Consider the following 13,535-nt stretch of genomic DNA (forward strand, 5'->3'; position numbering starts at 1 on the left):
TAAATACACACTAGCGTACCTTTAGCATTACGAGCTTTGTCTCGTCTCTCTTCTGGCACTCTCACCTTTCGTCGTCCCAATTTGTAAAACCCTAACGACTAGATTTCAGTACCTGCAACTCCTTTTTCTCAACTTTCCGATCATATTTCTCAATCGGAGAAACTGATTCGACGAACATCATGAGTCGCTACGATAGCCGGACCGGCGATTCCACCTCGTACCGTGACCGTCGAAGGTAAGTGTGTTTCCTTTCGTATAGACTCCATTTGAACTATAGTCTCGTTGTTTTTGGCTATGTATTTGAACGAATATGAAGAAAATCCACTTAATTTTGATCAAATTCGTGGAATAGTGCGTTATCAAATTCTCTATGGGTGTGTTGGAGAAGAAGAGTTTGCTTCATTTTCAAATTTGCTTTATCTTAGTGACTCAGGGTTTGGTGGGACTTCATCATATGGAAGCTCAGGTAGTCATACATCTAGCAAAAAGGATAACGATGGCAATGAATCTCCAAGGAAGCTAGATTTAGATGGTTTGACTCCTTTTGAGAAGAATTTTTATGTCGAGTCTCCCGCTGTGGCGGCTATGACAGACACAGAAGTAGAGGAATATCGAAAGCTAAGGGAAATTACTGTTGAAGGCAAAGATATTCCAAAACCTGTCAAGAGTTTTCGTGATGTTGGCTTTCCTGGTAAACTCTTGAATTTGGCAATCATGTAGAGCTTGTGATTAGTTTCACTTACATGTCTTAGATGTATGATGTAGCATATATGCCTGTTTTATTTTTGGATATACCTACTGATATAGTTTCCTGATTGGCTCAGATTATGTTTTGGAAGAGGTTAAGAAGGCTGGTTTTACTGAACCTACGCCTATACAATCTCAGGGGTGGCCAATGGCTATGAAGGGACGTGATCTTATCGGCATTGCTGAAACTGGTTCTGGAAAGACTCTTTCTTACTTACTACCTGCTATTGTCCATGTTAATGCCCAACCAATGTTAGGTAATGCTTGATTTCTGCTCCTGGAGTTCTTTTTTTTTTTCGTTCTTGTTTGATGGAAGTTGTAAAAGGCTGTACTGATTGAAATAAAATTTCCCAGCTCATGGTGACGGCCCAATCGTCTTGGTTCTTGCTCCCACTCGTGAACTGGCTGTGCAGATACAGCAAGAGGCATCTAAATTTGGTTCATCCTCAAAAATTAAGACCACTTGCATTTATGGTGGGGTTCCAAAAGGGCCTCAAGTGCGTGATCTCCAGAAAGGTAAATTGCTTTAGTTCAGTGCCTTTCACGACATTTCTGGAACTATTAGTTTTTCTTAATTTTTTGTTGATCATTCTGATTGTGATTGTTGGCCTGTGGATATAGGTGTGGAGATCGTTATAGCTACTCCTGGGAGGTTAATAGACATGATGGAGTCGAACAACACAAACCTACGAAGGGTTACTTATCTTGTTTTGGATGAGGCTGATCGAATGCTTGATATGGGGTTTGACCCTCAGATCCGGAAAATTGTTTCACATGTTCGTTTACTTACTCCTGTCTTCGTCATATATATGTGTATGCTAGTTGCTTTGTCTATAACCTTTCTTTTTAAACCTGTGCAGATTCGGCCAGACCGTCAAACTTTGTACTGGAGTGCCACTTGGCCTAAGGAGGTGGAACAACTATCGAAGAAGTTTCTTTATAACCCATACAAAGTAAGAGAGTAAGAGACATCTCTCTAACGTTTCTCACAGTGGTTTAGTTGTCAACAAAAACTTATCAGGCTTCTTTGGTCTTAATTGCAGGTGATAATAGGATCTTCTGATTTGAAAGCTAACCGTGCAATTCGTCAAATTGTTGATGTCATTTCCGAAAGCCAAAAGTATAACAAGTACGTCTCCTTACCTACTATGCTCTCCCTGCTTCTTGTCTCATTTCACTTGTCATGGAATTTGTGGTGAATCGAAACTATTTGTTGCAATTTTACAGGTTGGTGAAACTGCTTGAGGACATAATGGATGGAAGCAGAATTCTTGTCTTCCTCGATACAAAAAAGGGCTGTGACCAAATCACTCGTCAGCTTCGCATGGATGGTTGGCCTGCTTTGTCAATACATGGAGATAAAAGTCAAGCGGAAAGAGATTGGGTTCTCTCGGAGTTTAGATCAGGCAAAAGCCCTATAATGACTGCTACAGACGTTGCAGCTCGTGGATTAGGTACTAAATCTTTTTCTCATCTGCGTGCAAACATCAACTCTCTTAACCATGGTGACAAGCTAACAACAGTTCTTTTTGTTTTGAACAGACGTGAAAGATGTGAAGTATGTGATAAACTATGACTTCCCTGGATCACTGGAGGATTATGTTCACAGGATTGGACGAACAGGTAGAGCCGGGGCTAAAGGAACAGCTTACACTTTCTTCACAGTTGCAAATGCGAGATTCGCCAAGGAACTTACCAACATACTACAAGAAGCTGGACAGAAAGTGAGTCCCGAATTGGCTTCAATGGGTCGCAGTACCGCTCCTCCTCCTCCAGGTCAGTTAGCAGAAACAAAGATCTTTGTCAGAAGATTTCAATGCTTAATTTGTCAACTGATGATCATTTTAGTCGAGTCTTGATTTTTTTAGTAATGTGTGGTTCATTGGGAAACAGGGCTTGGAGGATTCAGAGACCGTGGGAGCAGAAGAGGGTGGAGCTGATCACTGATTTTGTATCTTGTTATGGCTTTAGGGCTCAGTGATTTTCTTTCTCCATTTATATCTCTTGTTTACTATTTTGTTCCTCAAACATTTGACATTTACAGCAAAACATTAAACATGTAAGATAACATTTGATCTGAATCCAAATTAATTAGAGTAAGATAAACCGAAAATTTTCAGAAAAAATTGGTGTAGATGATTTGGGCTTAGTTTAATCAATTATGTCATGGATTTATAGAAAAAGTGTTTTGAAAAAATACTATTAGAAGAATGATTTACTTTTCTTTTTTTTCACAAATGTAACATTATATTAAACATTCGATACAATACATAGCCAAAATAAAGGCCTTTTAAGAGATTACAGAAAGTTGAGGCCCTACCTAGAGCCTACCATAGTAACAATGCCGACTGAAGAAGAAATATCAACTTTTGACCCAATCTGAAACCACGTGTCATCAAGAGGATATAACCTCAACACGTATTAGACAAGTAATCGGAAGATTTCCGATAACAACTTTTGCCGTTGAGCACCGATCACGGTGAGAGAATCAGCGTCGATAACAATCGAATTGTGATTCTTTTGGTAATCATCGAAGTTAAACCATCGAAGCTCCAATATAATTTAACAGCATAAGAATATCCGAATAAGCGTCGGAAAATTCTTCGTTTCTTCAACCAAGGACGCCATCTCTTAATAATTCTTGTAACTCTAAAACCTCAAACCTAAAGATTCATCACCAACTCATATCTAAAGCATTTATTAAAAAAAACTATAAGAAACTAAAAACAAGAGAAACAACGTTTAGAACTCAGTCTTAAACTGATTTGCGGTGGAAGAAAAACAGCAAACCGGCCAAAAACTCATGTGGGAGCAGAATTTGCCGGGCGAAAGCCAACCATCTCCGCTAACAGAACCGGAAGATGTCGGAAGAGAAACCGACCAACCATCCATGGATGTCGGGCTAAAGCCAATTGAAACCATTTGGACGGCCTTGCCGAAAAACTCCGGACGACGGAGAAAGGGACATGAGAGCAATCGACTTTCTCTCTGGAAAATATGAAGAGATAAGAGAGATAACCGTGGCTTCTGAAATCGCCCTTTCTGGGCAAGAGAGAGAACGGAGCTTTTTGGCTATGAATGATTTACTTTTAGAATGTAATCCGAGAAAAAAAATAATAATCAAATTTTCATTAAGAGTACAATTAAATTTGAAAACAATAAAAAAATGATTCTTAATAATATAGGATAAGCAAAAGTAAATCCCTAAACTAAACTTGAAGAAGAAGAGTAAAAGAAGAAACCTGGGAAGAAGTGAGAAACTCATCTGATCGCCATGAGTGAAGAAACTCCGAAGCTTTTCACCAATAAACCCAAGAAGAAGGGTAACAACTAATTTTCATTTTTTGGTTTCTTCTTCTCCGATTCACTAAACAAAAACAGAAGAAGCTGTCGCTTTTTTCAACAGCTCACTCAACGAATCTTTCACACAATTTTTTGGATTTAAATTATTTTGACTTTTTGTGTTGATCTCCATTTCGATTTGTGATCTGTATCCAGCCATTATCGCTCAGCTTAAGCACGTTGAAGCCAATTTCAACAATCCCACCGTTCCTCCATCATCTAAACCGTCTCCAGCTGCAGCAGCGGCGGCTTCGTATACGATGGGTGGTGGTTCTGTTCCTCCTCCGCCTCCTCCTAAGGAATCATTCGCTCGTAGGTACAAATATGTCTGGCCGCTTCTCCTTACCGTCAATCTCGCCGTCGGAGGTAATCTAGCGTTTTCACTGGTTCTCAATTTTGTATGCCTTGTCCCAAAATCCCAATTAGGGTAACGATTTGGGAAAGATTTTACTGGTTACTAGTAGTAGTAACGATTCCTTATTAAGTTAAGAGTTTAGAATCATTAGGTCTTTTTGATCAAGCACTAAAGCTTGGACCATTGAGATCTGCTTCAGATTATGCCTTCTCTGCTATATGAGTGTTTGTGAATGTCTGAGTTTGTTGATACACTTTCACTTCAGGATTTTGCTCATCTTTAGATGAAAACCGTATCGTAATGTTGCAGACTAATATTTCTTAAGGTTCGCTGCTTGTATTGTGTGTTCTCTGAAGCATGACTAATCCTTGTTTTATGGATAACCTTTTTCCCCACATCTGATTAGGTGTTTAGTTTTATCTTTATGATGTTAAGAGTCATTTACGATAGTTATATGGATCCCTCGCCATCGAGATTCTTCCTTTAGATAGTTTCTTTACTCATAGAACTGTGTTGAAGTTACAATCTTGATGGAAATGCTGTCACAGAGACTTTCATCACAGATACTGATGGTTCTTTGCCTTATTCGTTTTGCAGGTTATCTGTTCTTTAGAACTAAGAAAAAGGACCTAGATCCTGTAGTTGAAGAGACGGCTGCTAAATCGAGTTCAGTTGCAGCTCCTGTTACTGTGGAAAAAACTTTGTCTTCCACAGTGGTTGCAGAGCCAGTGGTGATCAAGGCACGTGAGCCAATTCCGGAGAAACAACAACGTGAGCTCTTCAAATGGATGTTGGAGGAGAAAAGGAAAGTAAATCCGAAAAACGCAGAAGAGAAGAAACGGAATGACGAAGAGAAAGCGATTCTCAAACAGTTCATCGGCTCCAAAACCATTCCTACTTTCTGATTCATTAAAGTGCAGATTCTGTTGATTTTTAGTTTGGTTTCACTTCTTACTTTGTGGATATCACATGTTTTGCTTTTGGAAAAATTGTTCGTTTCATTGTTGAAACCAGTCACTTTGGTATCTTCAGTTCCAACATTGATCCATTGTCCGGTCTTGTGTTTCTGTGTCATTGTGAAACGTTGAATGCTAGAGAAAAAGGTTCGACTTTTTATGGGCTAAAGAGGTTGAGTTTGAAATATACATGTCGCACTATGATTGCATAGTGCAGATCAAGAACTAGTAGTAGTACAAAGAAATATCAAGTTATTTTCATCACAAAGCATAAGAAACACTTTCTACTGATTTGCATAAATGATAAATCTATAAGAACCAGGTTTAAAGCCCATTTAAAGCCCAAATTCCCACTTTCTACTGATTTCAAAATGAAGATAACCCATTTATTTATTTCAAAGCCCAAAAAAGGATGACTCTCACACGCAGACATCTTTAAAATGCTAACCTTGTTCAAGGCACCAATTCAAGGTAGAAGACGATATCCGCTCTGAAGCAGAAGAAAAGGTTTTGACTCTTTTTTTTTGGTATCATTCTCCAATTGATCCAATATCAAGATTAATTTCTCTGAATATAAAATTGGTTGTTGAAGCTGTGATCAATCCAACTCGAAATTGATCTATATACAATTTTAGGTTAGCTTGAATTTGCCTTACTTGATGAATTTGGGTTATATATTGATTTTTGGAAATGAATATTTGTTGCTTGAGAAGGTAATTCTGAATGTCTGGAAGAAACCGGATTCACAGAGATATCCGAGACAGCTATCATGATCATCGTGATTTACCTCCGGAGAGACCTTTTCTCCGAGGCCCTCCATTGTTACAACCTCCACCACCATCTTTGTTAGAAGATCTTCAGATACAGGAGGGTGAAATCAGAAGGCAGGATGCTGAAATCAGAAGGCTTTTGAGTGATAATCATGGACTAGCTGACGACCGAATGGTTCTGGAGAGAGAACTCGTTGCTGCTAAAGAAGAGCTTCACCGAATGAATCTGATGATTTCTGATCTTCGTGCTGAGCAAGATCTGCAATTGAGGGAGTTTAGTGAGAAAAGGCATAAACTTGAGGGGGATGTTCGCGCTATGGAGTCGTATAAGAAGGAGGCTTCACAGTTGCGTGGTGAAGTTCAGAAGCTGGATGAGATTAAACGTGAATTAAGTGGAAATGTTCAGTTGCTTAGGAAAGATTTGGCTAAATTGCAATCAGATAACAAGCAGATTCCTGGTATGAGAGCTGAGGTTAAAGACCTGCAGAAGGAGCTTATGCATGCTAGGTATCTAAAGATTCAACCTTTTTTATCAATCGTTCTGTTAGTTTTTGTAGTTTGGTGTTTTAGTGCCTAAACATCTGGTTCGATTGTATATGCTATGGAACAGAGATGCAATTGAATATGAGAAGAAGGAAAAGTTTGAGCTTATGGAGCAGCGGCAGACAATGGAAAAGAACATGGTTTCTATGGCGCGTGAAGTTGAAAAGCTACGCGCAGAACTTGCTACTGTTGATAGTAGGCCGTGGGGTTTTGGTATGATCCTACATTTTTACTTGGAAACATTTGGTATTTTCATTAAAGCCGCTAACTGGTTTGTTGTGATATGTTATGCGTCCAGGTGGATCGTATGGGATGAATTACAACAATATGGACGGCACTTTCCGTGGCTCGTATGGCGAAAACGATACTTATTTGGTACTCATCATGCTTACATTCTTGTGTGATCTGATCTATATTGTGGACTTGTACTTTGACACGTCTGTGTTCTTTTTCTTGTTTCTTAGGGATCTTCGGAAAGGAGTCAATATTACAGCCATGGGTCTGGCTCGCAGAAGAAACCTCGTTTGGATCGTCATTGAAATCTAAAATGATCTGTGGAAAAAGAATGAGGTGACGACTAAATAGCCCACTTCTCAATACTCCTCTGGTTGTTTGTGGGTATGCATCTACTCTAAATCTAAATGTTAGTTCTTCTGCTTTTTTAATAAGGCGTTATAGTTATGTAACTTAGATGGCTTTTTTTCTTTCTTTCTTTTTAGCCAAGCTTAGATGGCTAATCTATTTCGTATGTTTCAATAATTTGACGATTTGGTTCTTCTTGCTTGCTATTAATTGTGTTCTATTATCCATTTTATTCTTCTGCCGTTACACCCTGGGTTTGATTATTTGAAAAAGCTAATCCCTCGGATAGATATCCAGACGACTCTATTTTTGTGCCAGTAAGTTTGAGAAAACATACTGGCACTAATAAGAGGAGGGGATACCCTATTTTTTCTTCCATCCCAGACTTCTTCCTTCTCATGTATATGAATTTATATAGTTCCTGGTGCGCTAACACCTTATAGGCTTTAGATTCTTTGTCTAAAGAGAGATTTGAGCGAAAGTTGTTTACTGTGGCCACATCTTTTGGAGAAACTCTCAAGATGCAATTGCTTGTTGCTAGAAGCAAAAGGAGGTAGCAGTACCACAGACCACTGTTCTTGTGAGCGGTGTTATGTATGATTCGGCTATATTTAAGGGATATAGGAGAAGCTCCATTAAGAAGAAGTGGAGACACTGGAATGACTTCCATTTCTGGATTGTGTCAGGAGGCAGCGTTTTTTCATTGAGTTGTCTTGAGCTTGTTTATTCAAGCTCAGATTTGTAATGTCAATGCTGATTCAATTGGTAAAGGGAATGAGGCTCAATATACTATTGAAGGAACAGAGACATATTGTTCCTCTATGGCCATCTGACCATAGTGAGCAGCTTCTCAGAACTCATTTTGGGAATCACCAATGACGCCCTTCTGTAATCAGGCTAACAGCCTTCCATTAGCAGCAGCTAAGAGAGTCTTTGAGGGTCATCTGGATCAATATGAGCGGGATATTTCGTTTCAGAAAACCTGCAACAGGGATTATTCGAGCAGTGTTTGAGCGTTCAGCTTCTTAGCTATGACTGCGATAGGACTGAATCTACTTGCTGTCAGTGGTTTTGGACTTGGTCGGGGTCTGGAGTTGCATGGCCCTTACTCCCCCCACGTGCAATCGTCTAATGGATTGGAAGAATTTATTCCTTGTTTCCACCATCAAACTCTTGTGCCATTAGGCGAACCACTAATTTTCACAGTTGGAACCAATGGATGGACGCTGGTCAGGAGCTGATGCATCGCTAGCAGGTGACTGGGCTGAATCTCTATTCCATAGATTGAATATTGATCCTAAACAACATAAAATGAGGTCGATGTTAGAAGGCTGGGTGAAGATTCCTACTCATTGAGGACAAATGGATCAATAGAAGACAAATCAAAGCGACTTTTCATGGGAGTTACTTCATCATTGACATAGTAATCAGTCTACAGAGTCATCTGAGTAATCAGTCTACAGAGTCTTCTGAGTGTTTCATCAGCTTTTGAGACTTCTGCATTTTCTGATAGGCGGGCCACCAGCTTGCCACGAGATGGGAATTATCTGCCTAGATCTGAGCTGGGATCATTGAACCGTAATAATTCCTTGCTTTATGCAAATATTGAAGGTGGGCATCTATTTGGACATCGTTGATTGAGTGTGCAGAATTGCTCAGTACTAGTTTGAAACGTTTAGAGTAGACATTCTGATGCAGAATTTTATATCTTAGTTTTGGAGCTTTAAAGATGAGAAGGAGAGAAAAGCTTCGTTCAAGTGTAGTGTAGCAAAGAGGATATGATTTTACGGTGAGGTCCTAGTAGTTGCTTGGAGAGATGAACTTTGAAGGGGCACAAGCTGCATTTGTAAGTGAAATTTGTCAGCAAGAAAGCACTTAACAGCAACTTTCTTACGAAGAAGTCTATAGTTTCAGAGAACCTTCTCTGTCTCTTTTGTTGACTATGTTGATACTACGTCAGTTTTTCGGGAATGCACTTTCCAAAGGATGTTGACGTGCATTACGGAAAACGATCTTCCTACCGAGTCTGGAGACAGGTATACTATCTCTCTAACAAAACTTTCCATATGAGGAAGTTTTGATTTTTTTATCTGGTTATATCGTCTAGAGGTTCGTTTTCGTTTTGGCATATAGATATTCATTTATGTTTGTGGTTTTTGCATATAGATACTTAGCTAAACACAGTCCCATTTTCTTCCTACTCTATGTCCGCATCATTAGTTTTGCCACTTAGATCTTGGATTCTCTGTAGAGCTTGCGACACTGGAGGTTGAAGAGTATTTGTGAGACTTGTCAAGATTTCACATTAGTATCTATAGAAAGACGATAATGTTGATGAAATGCTGGACTGATGGAGAAGTAGCTGTTCTTGAAGATGGTTCACTACGTTGGTTTCTGGAGTAGCACGGAAGCAAAGTTCTTTAGAGATTGGAAAGGATTATCTTACCCATGTTAATAAAGGCAAAGGTTTTGTAGATAAGAAATACATAGGATTAGCTCACTTTATCCTGGAGTTTACTGCTACTAACCTACTGCTGTGGGTTTAAGTTTTAAGTCTTTATATTGCTCTGAAGTTAGGTGTAGGTTTTACAAGGATGAAAGGTTGTATCGATTTAAATCTAGAGGAACTTAGTTTACTTCCCTCTTGCTTTTCCGAAGACTCTGAGAACTTTCCAGCTTAAGAGTGAGTTAGAAACGACTTACATCTTCAGAAATGTTTGCCCTCATGTGTTCTTATCAAGGACATATTGAATAGCATTGGACTGTAATCTCTGAGGATTAACAGAGTTGTTACTCCAGATCTAGAATTGAAGCGGTGCTGCAAAGATGCAAGTTTCCAGTAGTGTGAAGCTTCTTGGAACAGTACACGATGAAATAAGGGAGATTTGTTACTTAGCCATTAGATGAGCTTGGACACGGATAGGAAATGATTCTTCTTCAAGCTCCATTCCGGTTCACCTTTTAGACATTAGATGTAGAGATCCAGTCTGCTAAGTCACGTAGCATTGTATGCTTTGCATAAATATTAGCTGTTGAAAACTGCTCGTTTCATGTATATACAGGTTTTGATTATTCTTCTCCTTGTTACAGGCGACAAAGCTTGAAAAGACCATTCATCTACAAGTTGGAAACGACAAAGGGACCGGAATGGTTATAACAGAAACCAGTAAGTGTGTTAACCACTAAATACATCCTCTCATAATCAAACATTTATATGCGTATTTCATCATAATTAACAGGCTGAATGTTATTTATATATATGTATTGCAAGTTATGATCTAAGAATGATTCTGATTCGGACATTTTTTCAGGTGGTTAGAACAGGAGGAAACATCTTGGACCTCTTTCCTTTCACCAAGGTCTTGGTATCAGGAAAGCAACCGTCACCGACTTCCTCAACTGCACCATCTCCTGTCACACTAATTGGATAGGCGACCAAATGGATACCGAGCATGTCTACGACCTTGTCTCCACTGTAAATCTCCCACATTTGCTCTCCTATTGTCCGTAACCCTCGGACACATTCAAGACTCTCTGGCTCTGACGATGATAAGTCATCTGCCGTGATCTTGCCACCGGTATGCTCATACCAGAGCGATAACCGGTAAGCTTGGATTTCGTTGGTGTTGTTGGTATTGGTTTGGTAGCAACCTATTGCAATCTCGGTGTCCCGACAACCATCCATTGATCTCTGGTTTATATTGGCTGATCCTATCAAAATGTATGTGTCGTCCACTACAAACATATGACAATCTCTGTAATTTAAATCTTAAGTGAAAGTTTGTGAAAGTTTAACGAATCTTCAATATATTTTCATTTCAGATTGTGAATTGCGGATTGTTTGTTACCTATCATGAGCTTGGAGTGGACATAGACCATGAATCTCCGATTCCTCTGCGCATTCCAGTAATGCGTTTTCTGGTGGGGCGACGAAACTGCTTCAAACTCCCCATCTCTCTTCTCTTCTCTGTTTGCAAGACAGAAGAAGTTTAGATAATCCCTCGGATGCGACTTGTCTCCAACTTCCCATATCGCCTCTCCAATGATCTGATACATCATTGACATCGTCTCTCTCGTCCAATGAAGTATCTCTTCAACCGTTTCACTCTCCGGTGGCCCTTCCGGCCACATCGGTATGACTATATACACAGCAAATCTCTCCCTTGCACGTATCTTAGCAGCAATCTTTAACGCTATTTCGACAGGTATCAAGTTTGTGCATCCGCTGCAGATTCTATCCATCAAAAAAAGAAATACTAAAATAGATCAGAATCTCCCAATGGATATTTAATAGCTTCGTTAAGAGAAATTTCGTACTTATCGTTCTTGCTCTCCCAATGATCACAGCTTCCCATGAAATACTGATTCTCGATGTAGATAAACCTCTCAGCCTTTCGAATTGCTGCGACATAGCCATCGTGTACACTCTTCTCTACCGGCAAACCTCTTGGCATCTCTGTTGCCGATATGTGATCTATCGATCTCAGAACTTGAACATTCCATTTCCTGTTATTTTCCTCAGTAGGTCCGGTTAGGTTTACTAAGTTTCTGATCCCTGAAGTGTTAACCAACACGGAAGGGTTACACTGTTTCGTCCATCGCTGTTCGAAGTTCTTCAGGACATCCCAAGCCGCTCCTCCAACCACGGACACATGGCAATCATGCCATGGCTCTCTTGGTCCGCCTCTACTTAGCTTAGCTCCAGCTACACTTGTCTGGTAAAAATCAGCTTCTGTTCCGAGTGTACGAAACAGTGAATGCTCCTCAGTGTCATATCGACCATCGCAAAGGTCAAACCCGCCAAGGAAGCTCATGATCTCTCGCTCCTTCGTGCTTGAATTTGTCACCCGTGTATCCAGTGTTATTGTCTTTTGGTGGTGTGCAAACGCTGTAGGGAGCTTTTTGTGCAATCTTGGACACAATCTACAAACAACGTTTGTGTTTCTGAAGTAAGCAAGAGCTCTTTCGACGTTTGTTCTCATTACACCTTTGTTCTTGATCATTGGTAAAGACGTCTCGTCGTTCCACAACATTACTCTCACCGCTACACCTTCCTCTGATTTCCGTTTCAGAAGCTCGCCAACCGTTACTCCAACCGCATGTGGAATCTCAGTTTCGTTGTCGCGTACAAGAACAAGATTAGGGTTTAGTGCCCATCCTGCAATGTAAACCAAGTGCCTAGCACTTTCGATCGCTTTGTAAACATCTTCCCATAGATTCCTTGCATTAAAAGGAACATCATCAACCCTTGGATCAAATGTGGCCTTGTGGTGTGCATCTTGATACAGTACGACTCTGCAGTTCGATCTTTGAGGGAAGCTTGCGTTCCTAATACCTTGAAAAGACGCTTCTTCAAGCGCTCTGCACCATCCCGGTTCAAGATAAGCCGGTCTGAACCACATCAAACACTTAAGCTTCAAGTTACGTTTCGTTGACCCATTGTCTGCAATCAGAGGGAAGAACCCGTTGATAACTGCTGAATTAGATGTCAGGATCTGTTCTGCAGAGATTCGGAATCTTCCGAGAACAGAACATCGAGTCTTGAGCGTGATGGTGATAGTCGTGTCAGTAACCGGGTGAGCGCAGAGGATCTGAAAAGTCTGATTCCAAATACGGTCGTATTCTGAGCTTGTTTTAGCAACTTTCTTCTTGTTTATCTTGATGGTCACGTAAGCTGCTTTTGGCTTTGTACATATACACTGTGAACAAAGATAACAAAAGCTCATGAAAATGAACACAATGATAACATCATCAGAGTCACTAATTCAGTATATGATATAGACTTACATTGAAAGGAAATGGAGGAGAAAAAGGTGTTGCATCGAAGATTGTAATCTCTAGTGTTCCATGAAAGTACTTCTTCTGTTCTTCAAGCTCCATCTTCTCTTTATTCAAAATGTATCTTTAAGAGAATGAGAGATAATTTTCTGTGAATTGTCAAGTATGTGTTTGAAGCTGGTCAATTACAGAATGCACAAGGTTATGTCCATCCATATATGTATATGTATTTGTTAATGTTTTTGGTGAAACTTGTAGGATTCTCCATGGACAATCTTAAAGAAAACATTCAACCATATAGATGACAAAATCGAAGGTGAAGTGTCTTTGAATACAAATCAAGCATTCGACTTCGGTTTTTAAAAATAGGAATTTTAAAAAGCAAAGTGTTAGATGGTATTCAAACAAAAGGTTGGGACTAAAATGTGAAAGCATGAAAATATCTGGTGGAGTTTGTAAATA

General features: G+C 39.7%; 6 protein-coding genes and 1 long non-coding RNA gene across 11 annotated transcripts; 4 read left to right on the forward strand and 3 right to left on the reverse strand.

Annotated features, from left to right (window-relative positions):
* The first annotated feature begins 19 nt into the window (after positions 1-19).
* RH20 (DEA(D/H)-box RNA helicase family protein) lies at positions 20-2,897 on the forward strand. 2 transcript variants are annotated; one of them, NM_104388.4, is made up of 10 exons: positions 26-235; positions 426-691; positions 825-1,004; positions 1,102-1,263; positions 1,369-1,523; positions 1,608-1,700; positions 1,791-1,876; positions 1,975-2,201; positions 2,290-2,523; positions 2,641-2,897. In NM_104388.4, the coding sequence occupies exons 1-10, from the start codon at positions 180-182 to the stop codon at positions 2,685-2,687; spliced, it is 1,506 nt and encodes a 501-aa protein (NP_175911.1). In that variant the 5' UTR covers positions 26-179; the 3' UTR covers positions 2,688-2,897. The 2 variants fall into 2 exon arrangements, with proteins under 2 accessions (NP_001322402.1, NP_175911.1); NM_001333691.1 differs by having other exon boundaries at positions 20-691; positions 2,641-2,871.
* A 25-nt stretch (positions 2,898-2,922) lies between these two features.
* AT1G55160 (WAS/WASL-interacting family protein) lies at positions 2,923-5,556 on the forward strand. Of its 3 annotated transcripts, NM_001160954.1 has the most exons (5): positions 3,952-4,070; positions 4,246-4,455; positions 4,710-4,741; positions 4,851-4,893; positions 5,042-5,556. In NM_001160954.1, the coding sequence occupies exons 1-5, from the start codon at positions 4,022-4,024 to the stop codon at positions 5,347-5,349; spliced, it is 642 nt and encodes a 213-aa protein (NP_001154426.1). In that variant the 5' UTR covers positions 3,952-4,021; the 3' UTR covers positions 5,350-5,556. The 3 variants fall into 3 exon arrangements, with proteins under 3 accessions (NP_564677.1, NP_001154426.1, NP_001117496.1); NM_104389.4 differs by lacking the exons at positions 4,710-4,741; positions 4,851-4,893 and having other exon boundaries at positions 2,923-4,070; NM_001124024.2 differs by lacking the exons at positions 4,710-4,741; positions 4,851-4,893 and having other exon boundaries at positions 4,047-4,455.
* AT1G55152 (uncharacterized protein) lies at positions 2,970-3,854 on the reverse strand. The gene has a single exon (NM_001124023.2). The coding sequence runs from the start codon at positions 3,667-3,669 to the stop codon at positions 3,490-3,492; it is 180 nt and encodes a 59-aa protein (NP_001117495.1). The 5' UTR covers positions 3,670-3,854; the 3' UTR covers positions 2,970-3,489.
* A 263-nt stretch (positions 5,557-5,819) lies between the features above and the next one.
* On the forward strand, positions 5,820-7,521 carry AT1G55170 (DNA double-strand break repair protein). Its single transcript, NM_104390.2, has 5 exons — positions 5,820-5,907; positions 6,114-6,677; positions 6,781-6,926; positions 7,012-7,088; positions 7,178-7,521. Exons 2-5 carry the CDS (start codon positions 6,124-6,126, stop codon positions 7,250-7,252), a joined length of 852 nt encoding a protein of 283 aa, NP_564678.1. The 5' UTR covers positions 5,820-5,907; positions 6,114-6,123; the 3' UTR covers positions 7,253-7,521.
* A 321-nt stretch (positions 7,522-7,842) lies between these two features.
* AT1G08033 lies at positions 7,843-8,110 on the reverse strand. The gene has a single exon (NR_139357.1). It is a non-coding gene; the product is annotated as an other RNA (long non-coding RNA).
* Positions 8,111-8,510: 400 nt separating this feature from the next.
* On the forward strand, positions 8,511-10,405 carry AT1G55175 (uncharacterized protein; the record flags this gene model as incomplete). Its single annotated transcript, NM_001160955.2, has 5 exons — positions 8,511-8,611; positions 8,809-8,906; positions 9,256-9,331; positions 9,605-9,681; positions 9,843-10,405. The coding sequence occupies 5 exons, from the start codon at positions 8,511-8,513 to the stop codon at positions 9,974-9,976; spliced, it is 486 nt and encodes a 161-aa protein (NP_001154427.1). The 3' UTR covers positions 9,977-10,405.
* A 148-nt stretch (positions 10,406-10,553) lies between these two features.
* On the reverse strand, positions 10,554-13,269 carry PLDEPSILON (phospholipase D alpha 4). Of its 2 annotated transcripts, NM_104391.2 has the most exons (4): positions 13,083-13,269; positions 11,613-12,994; positions 11,144-11,529; positions 10,554-11,030 (listed from the first exon to the last, which is right to left on the reverse strand). In NM_104391.2, the coding sequence occupies exons 1-4, from the start codon at positions 13,173-13,175 to the stop codon at positions 10,603-10,605; spliced, it is 2,289 nt and encodes a 762-aa protein (NP_175914.1). In that variant the 5' UTR covers positions 13,176-13,269; the 3' UTR covers positions 10,554-10,602. The 2 variants fall into 2 exon arrangements, with proteins under 2 accessions (NP_175914.1, NP_001320457.1); NM_001333692.1 differs by lacking the exon at positions 13,083-13,269 and having other exon boundaries at positions 11,613-13,078.
* Positions 13,270-13,535: the final 266 nt, after the last annotated feature.

The sequence above is a fragment of the Arabidopsis thaliana genome, assembly GCF_000001735.4.
Source record: "Arabidopsis thaliana chromosome 1 sequence".
Taxonomy (NCBI): Eukaryota; Viridiplantae; Streptophyta; class Magnoliopsida; order Brassicales; family Brassicaceae; genus Arabidopsis; species Arabidopsis thaliana.

Coding starts and splice junctions, on each gene's coding strand:
- RH20 (NM_001333691.1), top strand. CDS start 295: ATGTATTTGAACGAATATGAAGAAAATCCACTTAATTTTGATCAAATT. Junction 1,005..1,101: donor TAATGCCCAACCAATGTTAG/GTAATGCTTGAT, acceptor AAAATTTCCCAG/CTCATGGTGACGGCCCAATC. Junction 1,524..1,607: donor TCCGGAAAATTGTTTCACAT/GTTCGTTTACTT, acceptor AAACCTGTGCAG/ATTCGGCCAGACCGTCAAAC.
- AT1G55170 (NM_104390.2), top strand. CDS start 6,124: ATGTCTGGAAGAAACCGGATTCACAGAGATATCCGAGACAGCTATCAT. Junction 6,678..6,780: donor AAGGAGCTTATGCATGCTAG/GTATCTAAAGAT, acceptor GCTATGGAACAG/AGATGCAATTGAATATGAGA. Junction 7,089..7,177: donor GCGAAAACGATACTTATTTG/GTACTCATCATG, acceptor CTTGTTTCTTAG/GGATCTTCGGAAAGGAGTCA.
- AT1G55160 (NM_001160954.1), top strand. CDS start 4,022: ATGAGTGAAGAAACTCCGAAGCTTTTCACCAATAAACCCAAGAAGAAG. Junction 4,456..4,709: donor CGTCAATCTCGCCGTCGGAG/GTAATCTAGCGT, acceptor CTTTCACTTCAG/GATTTTGCTCATCTTTAGAT. Junction 4,894..5,041: donor GTTAAGAGTCATTTACGATA/GTTATATGGATC, acceptor TTCGTTTTGCAG/GTTATCTGTTCTTTAGAACT.
- AT1G55152 (NM_001124023.2), bottom strand. CDS start 3,669: ATGGTTTCAATTGGCTTTAGCCCGACATCCATGGATGGTTGGTCGGTT.
- PLDEPSILON (NM_104391.2), bottom strand. CDS start 13,175: ATGGAGCTTGAAGAACAGAAGAAGTACTTTCATGGAACACTAGAGATT. Junction 11,530..11,612: donor TGGGAGAGCAAGAACGATAA/GTACGAAATTTC, acceptor TTTGATGGATAG/AATCTGCAGCGGATGCACAA. Junction 11,031..11,143: donor CCACTCCAAGCTCATGATAG/GTAACAAACAAT, acceptor ATATGTTTGTAG/TGGACGACACATACATTTTG.